Source organism: Hippopotamus amphibius, chromosome 6 (assembly GCF_030028045.1).
Source record: "Hippopotamus amphibius kiboko isolate mHipAmp2 chromosome 6, mHipAmp2.hap2, whole genome shotgun sequence".
Lineage (NCBI taxonomy): Eukaryota > Metazoa > Chordata > Mammalia > Artiodactyla > Hippopotamidae > Hippopotamus > Hippopotamus amphibius.
Window position 1 is genome coordinate 163,846,075 of NC_080191.1, and position 19,195 is coordinate 163,865,269.

General features: G+C 39.1%; 1 protein-coding gene across 3 annotated transcripts in view; it reads left to right on the plus strand.

Annotated features, from left to right (window-relative positions):
• Window positions 1-2,600: 2,600 nt before the first annotated feature.
• Window positions 2,601-19,195, plus strand: part of TPRG1 (tumor protein p63 regulated 1) — a 144,520-nt gene continuing 127,925 nt past the window's right edge. The window contains exon 1 of one of the 3 annotated variants that reach the window (XM_057738126.1): window positions 2,601-2,813. In XM_057738126.1, the coding sequence (XP_057594109.1) occupies window positions 2,688-2,813 (126 nt within the window). In that variant the 5' untranslated portion in view covers window positions 2,601-2,687. Of the gene's footprint in view, window positions 2,814-5,417; window positions 5,547-19,195 lie in introns of those variants that run through there. The other 2 variants (XM_057738128.1, XM_057738127.1) reach the window with 2 other exon arrangements.

Consider the following 19,195-nt stretch of genomic DNA (forward strand, 5'->3'; position numbering starts at 1 on the left):
CCCCATCTCAAAAATGGCAGGAGGGGAGGAGGTCTAATAAACCAGTTTTTTCCAACCCAAATAAGGAACAACTTACATTCCCTCCCAGGGAGCACAGGGTTGAAACAGAGGAGGAAGGGGAATCGATTGTACAGGATGTAGAAAAGAGAGAAGGAACAACACTCCAAGAGAACTGTCAATCTGGTAAAAGTTTTCTGTGATTCTCTGCTCCTCGGCTGTTGATTCTCTTCTCATCCACTGGGAGATCTGTACATGGCTTGTCATACAACTGGGAATGTGTCATCATATGTCCCATCATAATAGCACTGCCCATTCATGCCTAAATATTAGCATTTGCAAAGCTGGGGTCACCTCCAGAATCTCGCCCAGGGAGGTGGGCAGGGTCTGTATTATAATTCCCATTGCACAGAAGAGGAAACTGAGGCTTGGGGAAAACTAAGCTACTTGCCAAAGATCCTCATGAGTGGCAGGCAAGGGACCAGACCCCATGTTTTCTGCGTGACGTTATTTCTCCTGCTCATGTCCTTTGTGGATGTATATTGTTTCCTGCTCCAGTTCCTGCAGGGTGCAGTGTGACAGGAGTGCAGCAGGAGCTGGGAGGAGGCTTCAGCAGCCCCTGGCAACCTACTGATGGTTAGATAGCCGCCACATGGACACGTGGTGTCTTTTCACAGAGTATCCTGCCCTTTAAACTAACTCAGTACAACAATAACGTCAACAGGAATACATCGGTTGGTCCCACTCTTAAATGACCAGGCTGGCATCCAGCATCTCTCTGCTCCTCCCTGCTTTTTGGCCCCATCCTGAGCCATCATAAAGACACTAGGAGCCGAGTGGGAACAGTATTTGTCTCGCAATTACTTCTAATTGCCCTGTAGTTTTGTGGTGTATAAGTGGTGTGACCTACATACCAGTTATGTGAAACTCCTTTCATCCCGGAGTCTATATTAAAGGAGGAAATAAATCAGTGAGATCCGGGGACAGTGGCTCAGTCCATCTCACAGCTAACATTTATATCCAGCTCCACCACTGGCACTTGTTGAGATGCCAGCTATTAACAGCTCAGAGTGTAGGCTGCCTCTTCCCCTGGGAAGCCTCCCCGGATTGCTCTTTTCTGTGACTTACCACAGCACTTGTTCTGATCCTACTTGAGATGCTCATCACTTTCTATATATTTCATCTTCCTGAACTCCTTATGCCAGAGACTGTGTCTGGTTCATTTTCCGATCCTTGTCTGCTCTGAGAACTGAGAATAGCCAAGGTCCTTGCTCAGTTAACTACTTGTTGAATGAAAGCATAAACTGATTATATCACAGACATTGTGGAGACTTGTAAAAAGACACATGGACCTCTAATTCTCTTCCTAGTTTATATTTTACTTTATACTGACTCTCTAAGCAGGACTCTCTTATTTGGGTTTCAAAATCGATTCATTAAGAGTCAATTACATTTTCTTGGGGACTACCCTGGTGGCACAGTAGTTAAGAATCTGCCTGCCAATGCAGGGGACACGGGTTCGAGCCCTGGTCCAGGAAGATCCTACATGCCTTGGAGCAACTAAGCCCATGTGCCACAACTACTGAGCCTGTGCTCTAGAGCCTGAGAGCCACAACTATTGAGCCTGCATGCTGCAATTACTGAAGCTCACGCACCTAGAGCCTGTGCTCTGCAACAAGAGAAGCCACCACAGTGAGAAGCCCTCGCTTGCCGCAACTAGAGAAATCCCTCATTCAGCAACAATGACCCAACACAGCCAATAAATTAATAAATAAAATAAAAAATAAATTTATAAAAGGAAGTCAATTACATATTCTAGCCATTGTTGCTTTGTCAAGTCTTATCCTATGTTCATTTTCATAGGCTGCCTTTCAAATACCATCCACATCTCTGAAGGAGAACTCATATTCTCAATTTACAGAAATATCAGCTCAGATGGTAAAAATATGACTTGCCACAGGTTGCAAAGCCATTACATGGCAGATCAGGATTCATTAAATTGATACTAATTGATCACCATTCATTCAATATCTAGCTATTTAGTGCTTGCCCTATGCTAGACATTGTGGGGAGTCTATGAGAGAATAAGATGTGGTTGTTGCTCTCAAGGAGCTCGCAGTCTAGTGAGAGGGACATCCACTTGAATGCAAAATAGTGTCATGTGGCAAATACTCTAATAGGAATACTGACCAGAGAGTTTGTGTTTATTCTCATAGAGACATACTGCTCTACATGCCTCTGCTCTCCTGATCTGAAAGTGAGGATGATACTCAGAATCACAAATAGCGAAAAAAAAAAAACCCAAAAAAACCAAAAAACCACGTCATCATTAATATTAATAAAAGGAAGATAGTCTTCAGGCTTAAGCTTTCTTACTGCGAATGGGAAGCATTCAGATGCCAGGGAGGAATGGACAGCAGGCTGCTCCCGTCCACCCTATCAGAGCAGGTCAATCAAAGAGGGAGTGGGCAGAAAAATCCAGGACTTCTTGTAGGAGTAGACAGGAGAGAGAGGTGTGTCATTGTAGAATGAGAAAGGCCCCGCCCACAAACCCAGTTCCCCATCTCTGACAGGTGGAGTCCCTCCCTGTAAACATCTCCAGTTCTTTCATTTGACCCTTTGTTGGAGGCTGAGTACATCACTCTGAGCCCTTTGGGTGAGGCAAGATTCAGACCGAGTGGGGTGACAGCATGGGAACACCCTCTTGTTTGGCTTCCTCTGAGCCAACCACACCTCCACTGGCCACTGTCTGTGGTCTGGTCAGCTTCATCCAAGAGGAGCAGAAGATCCTTGAGGACCGGCCAGGGTCTACTCAGGTAAGGCCAGGTGGCTTGTCACTGGTTGTACAAAGAGATGGGGCTTCTTTCTATGATCTGATTCCTCTTGTCCCCAGCTTGGGTCTTGGGTCCCCTCCACCACTACCTGTAGTTCCATCTAGACTCATATTCTCCACGACCCCATGAAAAGTGCTCTATTCTTCCTTACTGCTCAAGGTTGATGAGATTTGTAGACCAGCATTTTTCAGCCTATAAAATCCCTCGACATACTTATCTCTCTATTGATTTTGATCTTAACTACCCTGTGAGAACAGTGGGATAGCTATAATTTTCTCTATTCAGTGACTTAGGAACTGAGGCTCAGTGAATTGCAGTGATTTGTTCAAGTTCGATCTGCAGACTAAGGCCAAGATTAGATAAGATGCCTCCTTTTCTCTTCCTCTACTGCCCCCGCCCCACCCCCCAGCAGGTCACAGCTTATCTCAGAAAGCCAAGAGAAGTGAAAGGGCTTCCTGAACTGTCAAATGGCAAACAAAAGGTGTTCTTTTCTTTCAGGCAGATTGGGAGGGATATTTTGAATTCATCTGAGAGAGATTTTATAGTGATATCTAGACTTCATCAAATGGACTATTTTTAGAGCACGAATGAGAATATGTACGTAAAGGGGCCTTGTTAACTGAACACTGATATGCAAATTGCAGAAGATGACAAAGGGGAGCCTGACTCGTGCTTTGGCTTTCATTTGGGGCTGAGTGACACTTTCTTAATGTCAACAGCAGTGTTATGAGACACTGATCACAATGGCCCTGGGGAAATATTTTAGCTTTTCTGTCTTACTGTGGTATGTGGAAAAGCAAATCTCAACTGGGGGGGGGGGAGGGGAAGGGGGGGGGGGACGACACATCTCCAAATCCTTTCAAACTGACTCCTGCAGTTTCCTCTCTTATGACAGCTATCATTATATCTCATTGTTCTACAGTTTTAAGAAAATCTCATCTTCAGTGATTATGTAGTTTATTTTTTAAGATGCTAATTTTCACTATCATTTTTTTTTTCTTCCTGCTCTAAAGGTTGTATCATTCTTAGTTGTGGAAGGAAATATTTCCTTTGCATGTGTGTGTGTCTGTTTGACTTTGTTATGACAGTGCTAATATTCATCCCCAGGGGCCCAACACAATGCCGTGGGTTGCAGTGTTATGTAATTTTTAGTAGGCTTCCGTATATGCTTAGTGTCTTTCTGCTGTAGGAGTCTTGAAGAAATCACTTCATCAACGATCTTATTCAAAATAGAGAAACTGAGGCTTGGAAAGATGACATGGTGGGTACAAGGCCAGGCAACCGATGATCTTTGGGGCTGTAACTCTTTCACTGCCCACTACATGTAGTGAATGGTACTCGGCGCCCCTAAGTAGAAGCATTAGCTGCATCATTTTGGGGGCTATACCCAGAGGCCCTTTAAGACTCCTTTCAATTACAAGTTTTAGGGTACCTTGACCTTTTCTTAGCATCCAGATGATTGCTGTGGAAGTTTAGACAAGCAGGTAGTGGTGGAGGTAGCGACACGTGTTTGGAGCCTGTATTTGATTGATCGAATGGGGAGTGATGAGACAGAAAGGAGACCAGGATGATTCCAAGATTTTTGCTGAACAACTGGTAGCAAGGAGTGGCCTTCGTCTGAGATGGAGAAGAGCATGAGAGGAACAAGCTTTGGAAGGAACATCAGGAATTTACTTTTGGATAGGAGGGCACTGGAAATGTCAAGTAGTGACTGAGTAGTGACTTAATATATGAATCTTGGATTCAGTGAGGCTATCTGAGCTGAAGATAAAATGTGGGTGTCATCAATAGATACACGATATTTACAGCAATGAAATTAAACGAGATCTGCAAAGGAGTTATTATAGATAGAAAAGAGAAGAGGTTTAAGGGCTGACTTTTGGGGTTTTGGGTTAGGGAAGTGGGGAGAATCTAGTCAACAGTGTACTAAAGGGGAAAGGGCATGGTGGGAGGTGGTCCTACACAAGCAGAGAGGAGGGTTTTATCACTGAGATTATTTAGAATCACTGGCACATGGTAATAATGAAAAGCATTTTTCAATGACGTTTTCTATAGACAACATACTCACCCCTTTATTGTCTGCACCCTGGAGCAGATCACTCCTACCGCCCTCTATCCCTTCTTGTTCTATGGCAACCAGGAAAAGAGACGGAGGAGGAGCAGCGGAAGTGGTGGGAGGTGGACACTAGGGGAGAGTGGTGTGTGCTGGGATCCAAATGAAGGAGGCTTCCAAGGAGGAGAGAGGGCTTGGATGGCACAACGCTGCTGAGAGGTGGATGAGATGATGTCAGAGAGCTGAACTGGGTTTAAGAGAGAAGGGGAATTGGAGCTGGTAGATACAGACATTTCTTTCAAGGAGCCCATTTATAAATGGAGCTAGAGAAATTGAGCCCAAGTTAGAAGGGAAAGAGAGCGCCTTCCCCGCCCCCCCCCCCCCCCCCGCCTTATGATGAGAGAAAGGTGATGGAAGTGTACTTCTGTAGAGATTGTAACTTGATTGATCCACACAGAGTATTTTATTTTCTCTCTCCTACACCTGTAAGTAGTCCTGGTAAGGGTTATTTCTTACTTTTTTTTTTTTTTCAGGGAAGGAAAATAGGCTCAGGGAGTTGAAGTCATCTGCCCCAAATCACACAGCAAATTAATACCAAATGGGGCTCACACCTGCATTCAAAAAGTCAAAGTCATCTTTCTCTTCACTGCCACTGTCTCACAGTAAGCAGATAACTTTGGAGATCGCTTATAGCTTTAGAACTCTCTATAAAGCTCTAGAAAAATTTCACTGTTACTGTTATTGTTTAAGGACCTTTCCTAAATCCCAGGAATTCACACTTCTCAGGTATGTCTGCTGAACTGCAGGAGCTGTTACATCAGAGGCAGGATGTTTGGGGCCCTGGGAGGGAACTAGAACTCAGTGTCTGCATCAATGAACACTTGCAATATTCGGAAAGAGTCTTTCAAATATGGTCAACACAAGGCTTCAGGTTGAACCATCTGCCTGTTGGAGGATGAGAATGTACTTTCTTATGCTGGTAATCTTGGGCTGGTTCTCACAGGACTCTCTTCCTCTGGTAGTGAATTTATATCTGCTTACTGACATGATACATCCTTAGTGCGGTCTGCTTTCCCTCTGCTTGAGGTTGATACACTGTTAAAATTCCGTTTCCGCAGAGCTGCAACCACACATTTCAGGGTCAGGATATTGCTACTCTATAAACAGGGATACAGTGAAATGCATATTATTTGATTCAGCCCTGGACAATGCATGTTGTTAACCAAAATTTCAGAAACGGAGATCTGCTTGAAATAAAGAGATTTATTTTGGGTTTGTTAAGACTGCAGCCTGGGAGACACAGACTCAAGAAGCACCTGAACTGTGTTCTGCTGGACTGCAAAATGGACGAAGCTTATAAAGGCAAAAGCTGCAAGGCCACAATTAGTTATATAAGTTGTTTGTCAAGAATTATAATTGCAGCTGTCAAGAAGTGAGAATGCTTATTAAGCAAGGATTGGTTGGGGTCTGAAATGGTTGAGAGTTACAAAATGGGACCTGGAGACCATAAAGTTGCAGCTGTTGGCTGTTGTTCTGAATATGCTGGTGGTGTCCTTGGGTAAAGAAAGTTCAGGTTCTCAGTGGTGCAGGGATGTGTCTGAGATCAGATCCTCAATGGCCACCCCATCCCATTTTTGTATACCTGAACTATGATTATTCTGTTATAATTTCAATTTGTCCTCAATGTCCAGAATAAAAACTTTTGCACACCATTTGTCCCCCTCCCCTCCCCCAACCCCCACCATCCTGCCTGGTGGCAGCTGTTCTCTCCCATCACTGATGGTACCAAAAGGAAACCTGCAGAGTAAAATGTAGCTGTTATCTTTCAGCAGCAGGTCATACTGGATCCTTGGCACCTGTTTTTTCTTTGGGGTCTGTTTTGCTTCCTGCAAGAGCTCTACCATCCATATGCATCCAGACAGCTCAGTGTGATTCTGTGATGCCCCTAGAATGCTCCTACAGCACTTTGTACAGATTAATATCTAGGCTTTATCCAGCCATCTTGTAATTATCTATTTGCAGATCTAATTCTTTCACAGACAGTGTGCTCCTTAAAAACAGAAAGAAATTATACTTGTGGGTTTTCTTCTACTTTCCACCTTGCTCTCCTTTCCCTAGCATAGCGATTGGCACAGAGAAGATCCCCCCAAAATGTGTTTGAATTAATAAGTTAAATGAAACAATTTGTACCATGTAGAGCTTCACAGTGGAGGTTAATCTAAGTTGTATAAGAAAAAAGTAGAGTATCCAAGTTAAGATATTCTTATAAACAGAATTAATGAATGAGGCAAATCAAATCTCTAATTTAGAAGCCAGCTGGTGTGGTTCATTTTGCTCTATAGTTAGGGATACATAAACACGTATAATGGATGTGTCCATTTTCAAAATTTCGCGCCATCGTTACTCATGCCTATAACCCTCAGGAGTGCCAGTACAATCACTAACAGCTGTGGATGTCATCAACACTCATTTGATTGTTATGTATTTAATAAACAAAGAATTCTTGTGGATCAATAAGACAAAGAAGATGAAACTAATAAAAATGTCCAAACATAACTAAAAAAAAAAAAAAAGCATTTCAAATTAAAACAAATATTGGACTATTTAAAACTATTTATTGCCAAATATGTGTTTTTAAATTATGAAACCCTCTCCTGACCTGCAGAAAAATAGGCGTCATATTATTTTTTTTAATTTTTGTAATTTTTAAACTATTGAGGTAAAATGGACATCTAATATTATATTAGTTTCAGGTGCACAGTATACTGATTTAATATATGTATACATTAGGAATTGATCACCACAATAAGTCCAGTTACCACTCACAGCACACATAGTTACAAATTTTTTTCTTATGATGAGAATATTTAAGATCTACTCTCTTAATAACTTTCAAATATGCAATATAGTATTATTAACTATGGTCACCATACTATACATTACATCCCCAAGACTTATTCATTTTATAAGTGGAAGTTTATACCTTTTGACCCCTTTTACCCATTTAGCCCACCCCTCACCCTCCACCTCTGGCAGCCACCAATCTGTTCTCTGTATCTGTAAGCTTTTCTTTTTTAAAGACTCCACAGATAAATAGGCTTCATAGTCTGCTAAGACTTAAGTTGCTACAACATTTCTGGGAGGGACAATTTGGCCATATATACGAAGAACCTTGAATCTACAAACTCTTTGATCCAGCATTTCCATTTCTTGGAATTTATACAGAGGAAAAAATGAAAGATTATGAACAATTCTACCTACAAGGATCTTCAGTGCATGGTCATTATAAAAGCAAAGGGGAAAAATAAAGCAACACGAACAAGCAACAGTAAGGGATGAGTTAAATAAATACAGATGATTATATAATGGAACCCTGTACAGTCACTAATGTACTGCTGTAGAAAATTATTCATGAACTGAGTAATGTAGCACAGTGGTGGAAAATAGGAGCTTGAGATCTCCGAGACCTTTGATCAACTTAAAGCTCTTATCACTGACTGTGCAACCTTGAGCAAATTCCTCAACCATTCCAAGTTTCAGTGTGTTAATCTGTAAAATGAGGATCATTGTAATACCTGGACCACAGGGCGACGGTGAGTGTGAAATGAGCCATTGAGTTAAAGCCGAGTGTTCAGTACACAGTAAGTGCTTAATAAACACTGCTACCAAGTGCCAGCATCCTCATGTTAAGTGTAAAGGGTAGCTTTTGAAACTATAATTACAGCATAACTCAGTTTTTTTTTTTGTCATTGTCATTTTTTTCCCAAGAACTTTTATTGAGATACAATTGACATACAATAAACTGCATATATTTAAAGTGTACAATTTGATTTTTTTCTTATTAGTAATGTATATATGGCAATCCCAATCTCCTAATTCATCCCAGCCCAAACCAAATCCCTCCCTCCCTCTTTCTCTCACAACTCAGTTTTTGAAGTAGAAAAAATGATGTTATCTACAGATAAATGTAGAAGTCTTAAGGGATGTATATCAAAAAGATTTACTTTCATTTTCTCTGCATGATAGATTTAAAGGGAAGATTTCTTCTCCTTCTTTTGCTTATATGTATGGCCTATAATGTAATAAGAAAAGTTCAATGGATACAAAGAATCATTAATGGCCATCCCTATAAATAAATGAACATTTATCAATGAAGCAGTTCTTTGCCTGTGTTATCATGATTTTCTCATTGTCAAATCACCAAAATCTCTCTGTACTGTTGTCATCAAGGCCACATATCCAATGGTTGGTAGCGCTAGGTTGATTACCTCCAGTTCTCCTTTGTCCCTCTCTCTTTACCTTTCTGCCATACCCCATGTGATGTACATCATAAACATTTGTTGAGCACCTGTTCTGTTCAGAACACTCAGTGTTGGCAGTGGGGTGGTTTCTGACTTAGAGGAGCTTACAGTGCCCTAGAGGGAAAGGGCATTTTCCTTAACGGTGCATGTTTCATCTTAATCTTGTTGAGATGCTTCATCTTTTTGAGAAGGTCCATTTGTCGCAAATGAGTTTTGGTAGCTAGGGAAAGCTTCCTTAAGGAGGCAGGACTGAACTATTATTAGATGGACTTTATTTTTTTTTTTTTTCAGATCTTGATTGTAGTATAATTGCTTTACTGTTGTGCCACTTTCCACTGTACAACAAAGTGAATCAGCTATATTTATACATATATCCCCATATTCCCTTCCTCTTCAGCCTCCCTTCCACCCTCCCTATCCCACTGCTCTAGGTCATCACCAATGATCGAGTTGATCTCTCTGTGTTACGCAGCAGCTTCCCACTAGCTATCTGTTTTACATTTGGTAGTGTATATATGTCAATGCTACTCTCTCACATCATCCCAGCTTCCCCTCCACTACCCCCTCCCCCCTGCCCCCCACCGATGTCCGCACATCCATTCTGTACATCTGCATCTTTATTTTTGCCCTGCCACTAGGTTCATCAGTGCCATTTTTTTTAGATTCCATATATATGCATTAGCATATGGTATTTGTTTTTCTTTTTATGACTTACTTCACTCTGTATGACAGACTCTAGGTCCATCCACCTCACTACAAACAACTCAATTTCGTGCATTTTACAGCTGAGTAATATTCCATTTATATATGTGCCACACCTTCTTTATCCATTCATCTGTTGGTGGACACTTCGGATGCTTCCATGTCCTGGCTATTGTAAATAGTGCTGCAATGAACATTGGGGTGTATGTATCTTTTTAAATTATGGTTTTCTCAGGGTATATGCCCAGTAATGGGATTTCTGGGTCATATCGTGGTTCTATTTTCAGTTTTTTAAGGAACCTCCATAGTGTTTTCCATAATGGCTGTATCAGTTTGCATTCCCACCAACAGTATAGTAGCATTCCCTTTTCTCTACACCCTCTCCAGCATTTATTGTTTGTATGTTTTTTTGATGAGGGCCATTCTGACTGGCATGAAGTGATACCTCATTGTAATTTTGATTTGCATTTCTCTAATAATTAGTGATGTTGAGCATCTTTTCATGTGTTTGTTGGCCATCTGTATGTCTTCTTTGGAGAAATGTCTATTTAGGTCTTCCACCCATTTTTGGATGGGGTTGCTTGTTTTTTTGATACTGAGCTGCATGCGTTGCTCTAATATTTTGGAGATTAACTCTTTGTTGGTTGCTTCATTTGCAAATATTTTCTTGCATTCCTTTCATCTTTTTTATGCTTTCCTTTGCTGTGCAAAAACTTTTAAGTTTCATTAGATCCCATTTGTTTATTTTTGTTTTTATTTCCATTACTCTAGGAGGTGAGTCAAAAAGAATCTTGCTGTAATTTATGTCATAGAGTGTTCTACATATGTTTTCCTCTAAGAGTTTTGTAGTATCTGGCCTTACATTTAGGTCTTTAATCCATTTTGAGTTTATTTTTGTGTATGGTGTTAGGGAGTGTTCTAATTTCATTCTTTTACATGTAGCTGTCCAGTTTTCCCAGCACCACTTATTGAAGAGGCTGTCTTTTCTGCATTGTATATTCTTGCCTCCTTCGTCAAAGATAAGGTGACCATATGTGCGTGGGTTTATCTCCGGGCTTTCTATCCTGTTCCATTGATCTATACTTCTGTTTTTGCACCAGTACCATACTGTCTTGATTACCGTAGATTTGTAGTATAGTCTGAAGTCATGGAGCCTGATTCCTTCAGCTCTGTTTTTCCTTCTCAAGATTGCTTTGGCTATTCGGGATCTTTTGTGTTTCCACATAAACTGTATAATTTTTTGTTCTAGTTCTGTGAAAAATGCCATTGGTAATTTGATGGGGATTGCATTGCATCTGTAGATTGCTTTGGGTAGTATAGTCATTTTCACAATGTTGGTTTTTCCAATCCAAGAACATGGTATATCTCTCCATCTGTTTGCATTGTCTTTGATTTCTTTCATCAGTATCTTATAGTTTTCTAAATACAGGTCTTTTGCCTCCTTAGGTAGCTTTATTCCTAGATATTTTATTCTTTTTATTGCAAGCGTAAATGGCAGTGTTTCCTTAATTTCTCTTTCTGATTTTTCATTGTTAGTGTATAGGAATGCAAGAGATTTATGTGCATTAATTTTGTATCCTGCTACTTTACCAAATTCTTTGATTAGCTCTAGTAGTTTTCTGGTAGCATCTTTAAGATTTTCTATATATAATATCATGTCATTTGCAAACAGAGACTGTTTTACCTGGAAGAAATGGACAAATTCTTAGAAAAGTACAATCTTCCAAAACTGAACTAGGAAGAAATAGAAAATATGAACAGACTAATCACAAGCACTGAAATTGAAACTGTGATTAAAAGTCTTCCAACAAACAAAAGCCCAGGGCCGGATGACTTCACAGGTGAATTCTATCAAACATTTAGAGACGAGCTAACACTTATCCTTCTCAAACTCTTCCAAAATATAGTAGAGGGAGGGACACTCCCAAACTCATTGTACCAGGCCACAATCATCCTGATGCTAAAACCAGACAAAGACATCACAAAAAAAGAAAATTACAGGCCAATATCACTGATGAACATAGGTGCAAAAATACTCAACAAAATACTAGCAAACAGAATCCAGGATCACATTAAAAGGATCACATACAATGATCAAGTGGGGTCAAGTCCAGGAATGCAAGGATTCTTCAATATATGCAAATCAATCAATGTGATACACCATATTAACAAATTGAAGGATAAAAATCACATGATAATGTCAATAAATGCAGAAAAAGCTTTCAACAAAATTCAACAACCATTTATGATAAAAACTCTCCAGAAAGTGGGCATAGAGGGAACCTACCTCAACATATTAAAGGCCCACAGCCAACATCATTCTCAATGGTGAAAAACTGAAAGCATTTCCTCTAAGACCAGGAACAAGACAAGGGTGCCCACTCTCACCACTATTATTCAACATAGTTTGGAAGTTTTAGCCACAGCAATCAGAGAAGAAAAAGATATAAAAGGAATCCAAATTGGAAAAGAAGCAAAACTGTCACTGTTTGCAGATGACATGATATTATATATAGATAGACTTTAAAAACAACTATGTTTCCGTAGCCCACAGGTATAGTAATCTCTGACTAGGATGGAGCCCTTCCAAGCTCCTTATGTCATGTTACCTTTGATGAGGTTTCTTGTAGATTGCCTCTTTACCCACCACCTTCTGGGGTCTTTGATTTTTATTCTATTTCAATCAATTCCTTTTGTACCCATAATCCTATGATTCTGACATATGCACTTGGTATGCTTCCTTGAAACATTTTTTTCCCTCAATCATAAGCATAATGTATGTTCAATGCAAAAGAAATTGGAAAATTTAGAAAGATGTAAAAAAGAAAGTAAAAATCACCCGTAAGCTAGTCATGCAGAGATAATCATTTATGACATTTTGGTGCATGTGCTTCCAATGCATGTGTGGGTGATTTTTAATATTATTTTATAATCTGCATTTCTGCTTCATAATAATATATCTTTTCATGCCAATTAATATTTGTCTACAGAATTATTCTATGACATCTTTTACAACCTCCCCCTTCTAAAGATAAACTCCTTTTAATACATCAATATGTTAATTTCTAGTATTTTTCTTTGCCTATTTATATATACTTGTGGTTTTGAAAATAAAAATGTAGGGTATTTGTAGCTTAGGATCCTACTCTTTCACTTAGCATTATTCGGTGAATTTTTATCTGTCACTTAATTGTCTTAAAAATGTGATCTCTAAGGGTTGCATAATATTCCACTATGAGTGTGTACATATAGTGTGATACAGTAACTACCTCTAATTTAGGATTCATGCTTATATCATTATCTCCTCTTCTAGGCTCTAAACTCCATGCAAGAAGATCTAGTTTTGATTCTTCTTTGAATTGTAGTCATGTGGTCAACTGACAAAGATAAAATCCTTTGTTTTAGATGAACTCTAAGTGGAAGCCTTTATGATATGCAGGGATCCAGGAGGTTGTGACTGGTTTATTTCAGAGACTGGTGAAGAGGCTGTGCTCACAATGTTGTGATTGCTTGTGTGGGAGGAAGAATTTTACTCTGGTTGGACCAGGTCTAGCTGGATGATGCCCCAGCCTAGGAAGGTCAGTCCACTCTGAAGTGCTGCTCTCACTGGTTGGAGGAAACAGCTAATGAAACCAAACAAGAAATTCCTACCATTCAGTGTTCCTTGACAGTTAAATTCAAAAACAAAAACAAGCTAGTAATATGGTCTCTTGCTCTTATTGAGTTCTTATCCAGGATACTCTTAAAGGTGCAATTTTCTTTAAACATACAACCAAGGTTTTGATTTGTAGTGAGATAAAGATGATACAATTAAATATATTCCAGCCTTATTAATTTTGGTATTTGACCTGCTTTGTAGATGACCTCTTAGCTCTCCATCTTGATGTAGAACAGAGGCTCACCATCAGGTCTGAGTGGAGTCCTAGACTAGCAGAGCTGGAAGGAAACTTGGGAGCCAAGTGCTTCAATATCCTCCTAGTACAGGTAAAACAACGATGCCCAGAGAGAATAAACGACTTACAGCTGAACCTAGATTTCCTGACTCCTATCACTTTAAGGCATTTTCCACCATCACTAGTTATCGCATAGTCTTCTCCCAATTGTTCAAGTTGTTCTAACATAGATTCAATTGATTATTAGACTCCTTCTAGACTTCCTTGTTCTCAAACTGTGTTCTGAAACCTCACTTTTTTTTTCATTTATTTTATTTTATTATTTTTATTTTACATTGGAGTATAGTTGATTTACAATGTTGTGTTAATTTCAGGTGTACAGCAAAGTGATTCAGTTATACATAAACATATATCTATTCTTTTTCAGATTATTTTCCCATATACCCCACTATATTTTAAGTACTTTGCTAGGCCTTTAGATCCATTAGCTCCTCTAGTTTTTACACAGTCCTACAAGGTAAATATTGGATCCATTTCATGTTTGAGAAAACTGAAGCTCAAGATTTTTAAATTGCTACCCAACCTCAGGCAGCTGGTGAATTGTGGAGTCTGGATTGAAGCCCAGGTCTGTCTGACTCCAAAGCTTTCTCTACTGTGCCAGCTTATTTCCTGATACAGGAATTGATTACACGAAATGTATAATGTCTTTACTGTTCCTTATCCATTATCTTGTGGAAAGTTGGCTTAATTAATTCTCCAAACATTATTGTGTCTTTGCGTTGTAGGTGAGTGATCTTGACACATTGCCCACAAAGTTGTGTTTAAATCAAAAGCAAAGACATCTTTCAGGTTCCAATGGAGGAAGCTGAACTGTGTGGCTTAGCCACTCGTACTGCTTGGCTGAGCCCCTAAACGGGATGGAAGCTTAACAATGGAAAACAAACAATAATTAAAGTTTTGCAAAAGTTGAAGAAAATAAAAGCATGAAAGGAAAAGAAACCAAAAAGCTTTGTTCAATACAAGTAATGTCTCTACTAAGAGAGAGAATGTATTTCAAGGAGAAGCACTTGTGAGAAGAATCATGGAAGAGTTAGCAGGCTTGAGAGAAATTTAGGGCTGTATTTTGGGATATGGATTCCCTTGGCCAGGCATTTCCTCTTGACCTTTTTTCAAAGAAATATGGGCTATATTATGACTTCTAATTCTTTTGGCATAACACAGGAGGAAAAAAGGAAAATTATTTTGCTCTAGTTTGTTTCAGACCAGTATTTTTGAAGCTGGCCTAGGTCAAGGTCAGGGTAGTATGAAATGGCTCCCCTCCACAGCCCTCCAACTACCTTTCCCCCAGGTCACTCTTTAAAACAGGGTGACCTTCTCCAAATCCACGTCACCTGCTATGAACTTCTGCTGGGAAAAATAGAACTTCTGCCAAAGTATTCCGTCCAGTCGTTCTGTAACTAAGGGCTTTGTTCTCAGAGGATCTCTTCACTGAAGGTGCATTGGACTTCTCTCTAAGACAAATATTTCTCCCACCTTTTTCCATTACATAATTTCCATAAAGAGTTTGTAACTTCTCGGCCCACGTAGCAGTTTCATAACTTCTTGTGATAAAACTTGCCTAAGAGACACTATCTTTCACCATCTCTCAAAGCTTTTTTGATTTTATTTCCTGAATGCAGCTTTTGCATATTAGTGGGCAGATAAAAGTCATTGCCCAAAAACACAGCTATCCGTGTACAGGAAAGTCTATATTTGGGTATGAATTTTAGTTTTCTTTTGACTTGAATTTTTGGAAAATTTCTGAGGGCCAAATTTTGATGTATTTACTGTATGAGACTACTTTTTTTTTTCCTTGTAGTAGAGAATAGGTAATTTGTGATGAAAATGTGAGTGCTTAAAAAACCTTTACTTTTTCAAATGTTCTGACTAGTGCCAATACTTTTTTCTTATTTTATATTCTTTATAACATTTTCATTGTAGAAAATTATAAAATATAAATAAGTAAAAAAAAAAAATGGGTAATCCAAATCACCCAGAGAAAACCTATGTTAACGTTTTTGTGGATATTTTTGTAATACATAAGCATATTTTATTTTGATAAAAACTAAGATCATTCTATGTCTTATTTTATAGCTTTAAAAAATATACCATGGGTGTTTTTCTATTGTATTTGTACAATGTTAACTATAACAGCTACATAATATTTTATATAAACTACATTTAGGTAGTTTAGCTATTAAAAATAAATTATAAATAAAATACTATCACTATTTTTCAAAGGGCATCGGCATAAGGAATGCACTTAGACTTGCTACTGGAAGATGATGAGTGAAAAAGATAGCTAGATACATCACTAATCTTAAATGATCTTGTTATCTCATGTGTTAAAATATACCAAGACAATTTCTAATGATGAACCGACTAATCCCACTTCCTTTGTCGTGAGACCTAAATCTATAGATAGGTAACATCATTAGAGAACCAAAGTAACCAGCTTAGAGGTGCCTACTGGGTGTGATGTTGAACTATATAAGGTCTCTTCTAAATTCAAGATTCCATATTCAGTCACTCGCAATAGGAACGTTGGTTTTAGCCCTCTCTGCAGCATTTTCTATAAGTTTATCCATTGGCTGGGCTTTGGTGGGAGAATTACAGAGTTTCAGAAAACACTAATGGTATTTGGAACCTGGCATTACCTATTTTTGGTGGTATGCAAGAGAAGAAGTAATGAATAACATTAACTAGGAATAGTACTGGATGTTGAAGATTGGTCCCAACTCATTTAGAAGGGAAGATGGAACTTCCCTTATAGATAAGAAAGAATAAATTTTAGAGATGTGTCAAACATTTCAATGATCTCTTTAAATACCATGCAGTGTCACAGTTGAAGTTCTTAGATGCAGAGATACTACCAAACAGTAATGCTGGGAACTAACCTACTTTAATGACACATCACAAAAGAGAAGCTGTAAGGAGTGATCAAACTTGTCCATTCAGTTGAATTTCTCCATCACAAATAGGATACACACACACACACACACACACACACACACACACACACACACATATATATATATATATGCCACAGGTGTTTTTCCACTGCTTTATATTCTGAAGGGATACTTTAGAGCAAGAATTGACACAGGAAGTATGTGTACAAGTAACCTGAGCAGCATCAAATTCCTGCCCTGTGGGCTTTGGTTTCCATCTGATCCCTGGGACTGGGTGAGAAGATGGCTTCCTGGGAAGGTTTGGCACATCCCTGGTCTAAACACACTGCCTCTCCTCACCATCACCCCCACGTCTTGCCAGTAGTTTCAACTTTGTCAATATAGGATTGACCTTCCCTAAAAGCTTTGGGTAGTGCCACTTTCCCTTTGGCATCTTTCAGAGACTGCCAACAGCACTTCTCAAATATTATTTTATTGCCTCCTCTTCTATGCTTCTATTGCCTCTGTACTAATGGCTCTTCAAAAGATGCAAGATCAAGGCACTCCATCATTTACAAACTACTTTCAGAACTTTTTAATTTGATCTTTACAAAAAAATCTCAGAAAGTAAGCAGGGCAGGTATCCCCATGCACATTTTTGCAGATAAAGAAGTTGAGAGGCATTACTATGGCATATGTGTGCACTTAGTATATGAAGATGACATTACTGACCGCACTTAGTAATGGTTGTTTTGATTGCTCTTTCCCTGGTCTTTTCTTGATCACTCTGAGTAAAGTCATATATTTACAGAAAGACTGATCAAAACCAAAGATTATCTCTCCCCAGTAAGCAAGCCTTGAGATACACATTCACAGAACCAAGGAAATCTGAATATTAAGATAGCATTTTAATTTTCTCAGTGCACTTACTATTTGCTATTTATTTATTCTGACTAATGTTGCTCATTGCTTTGATAGTAATTTTAGCAGGTCACATATAAATATACACTTATCCTTACTTTCTAATATTATGCACTTATATGTATATATAATTCTATTTTCTTAGACACATTTTTTTTTGTTTTCTTGCTGAAATGCAGAAAAAAAGGCCTTTTTTGACAGTTGTTACTGTTCTTCACCTGTGTCTTTTACCTAACTACCTTCAGCAAGCTAATATATATACACACACACACTAAATATATGCTATCTCTGTATACACTCTCTCTATATACTCTATATACACACTCTCTCTATGTACTATATTCATACCATATATGTATTTAGTTTTTATTCTTTAGCATCCTGAACTGTTCACTTTTCTTAAATCATCTTGTAATGAATCTGAATGTCACTCTTGAAACTGAACTGCTTTCATTTCTCCTTACTAATATCCTGGCCTTCGTTATTTTCATTAGAGCTACCCCCTTGCTCTAGTTCTCTTGCCTTATCTCTCTCTCCGGTGGAAATCTCTGAACCTATCTAGATCTTCTTGCACCTTGCAGAACAGACTGAATTTCAGGTGTTTACATTCTCACCCAGGAGAAGTGAAAATGGGTCAAACTTGCCTTAGGATATTACTCTAACACTTTCTTATGTCACTTCTTTTGTCCAATTAAGCGTCTTGTTTAGCATTCAGCATTTTAGGAACTCAGTGTATACTTCATTAGTAAAACACAGATTGTCCTTCAGCCATGGTGACCCACAAGATAAGAAGGTAGCAGTATAGTTTTTATGACCCTAGAGGCTCCCCTTTCTGGTCTTTTTCCATCCCTTTCAAGTGCCTGCTCCCCGATGAATATCGCCCTTTGGTTTTCAGATAAACTTTCCTCTATTCCCTCCACCCAGTTCTTAGGAGAGGCTCTTATATTTGCCAGTGACCCCACAGGGTATTTGCAGGCAGAAGTGAGTTTTTCCTTGTTCTGTGCCTCTCATGGTGGAGACATCTTCTGTGACATCCTCTGTGACTGAGTTCACTGTGCCAAACATAGGGTCCAACATCCTGTGAGTGTCCAAAAAGACAAAGGAGGACATGGTTCCGTCCCTCACGGAGCTTCGATCTGTTCATGGAGACCAATTACAGGCAATGACTAAAGAACTGGCTGATAAAAGATCATGGTGCCTGGAGAGCACAGGTCAAATTGCATTTCTAACTTGCCATTTATGTTAAACTTGAGGGAACTAGTGAGTTTGAAGCTTGGTCCAGAAGAAAGTGTTTTGAATCTTCCCTTATCAGGTCTGGTTCCATCACATCAGAGGAGAGAGATTCTCTAAGATGAATCTCCTTTGCATTTTCTGCCATGGGTGCTCCATGGAGTATAGATGTTTATTATTGATCCATTTGTCCAGTTGATACATAATGACTGCTTTCTATGTGCTCTACTAGGTGCTAAGGATACTGCAACAGAAAAAACAAAAACAAAAACAAAACCCTGTCCCTATCATCAGGGATCTAACATATTAGTGAGGAGACTGTGAAAGTTAAGGC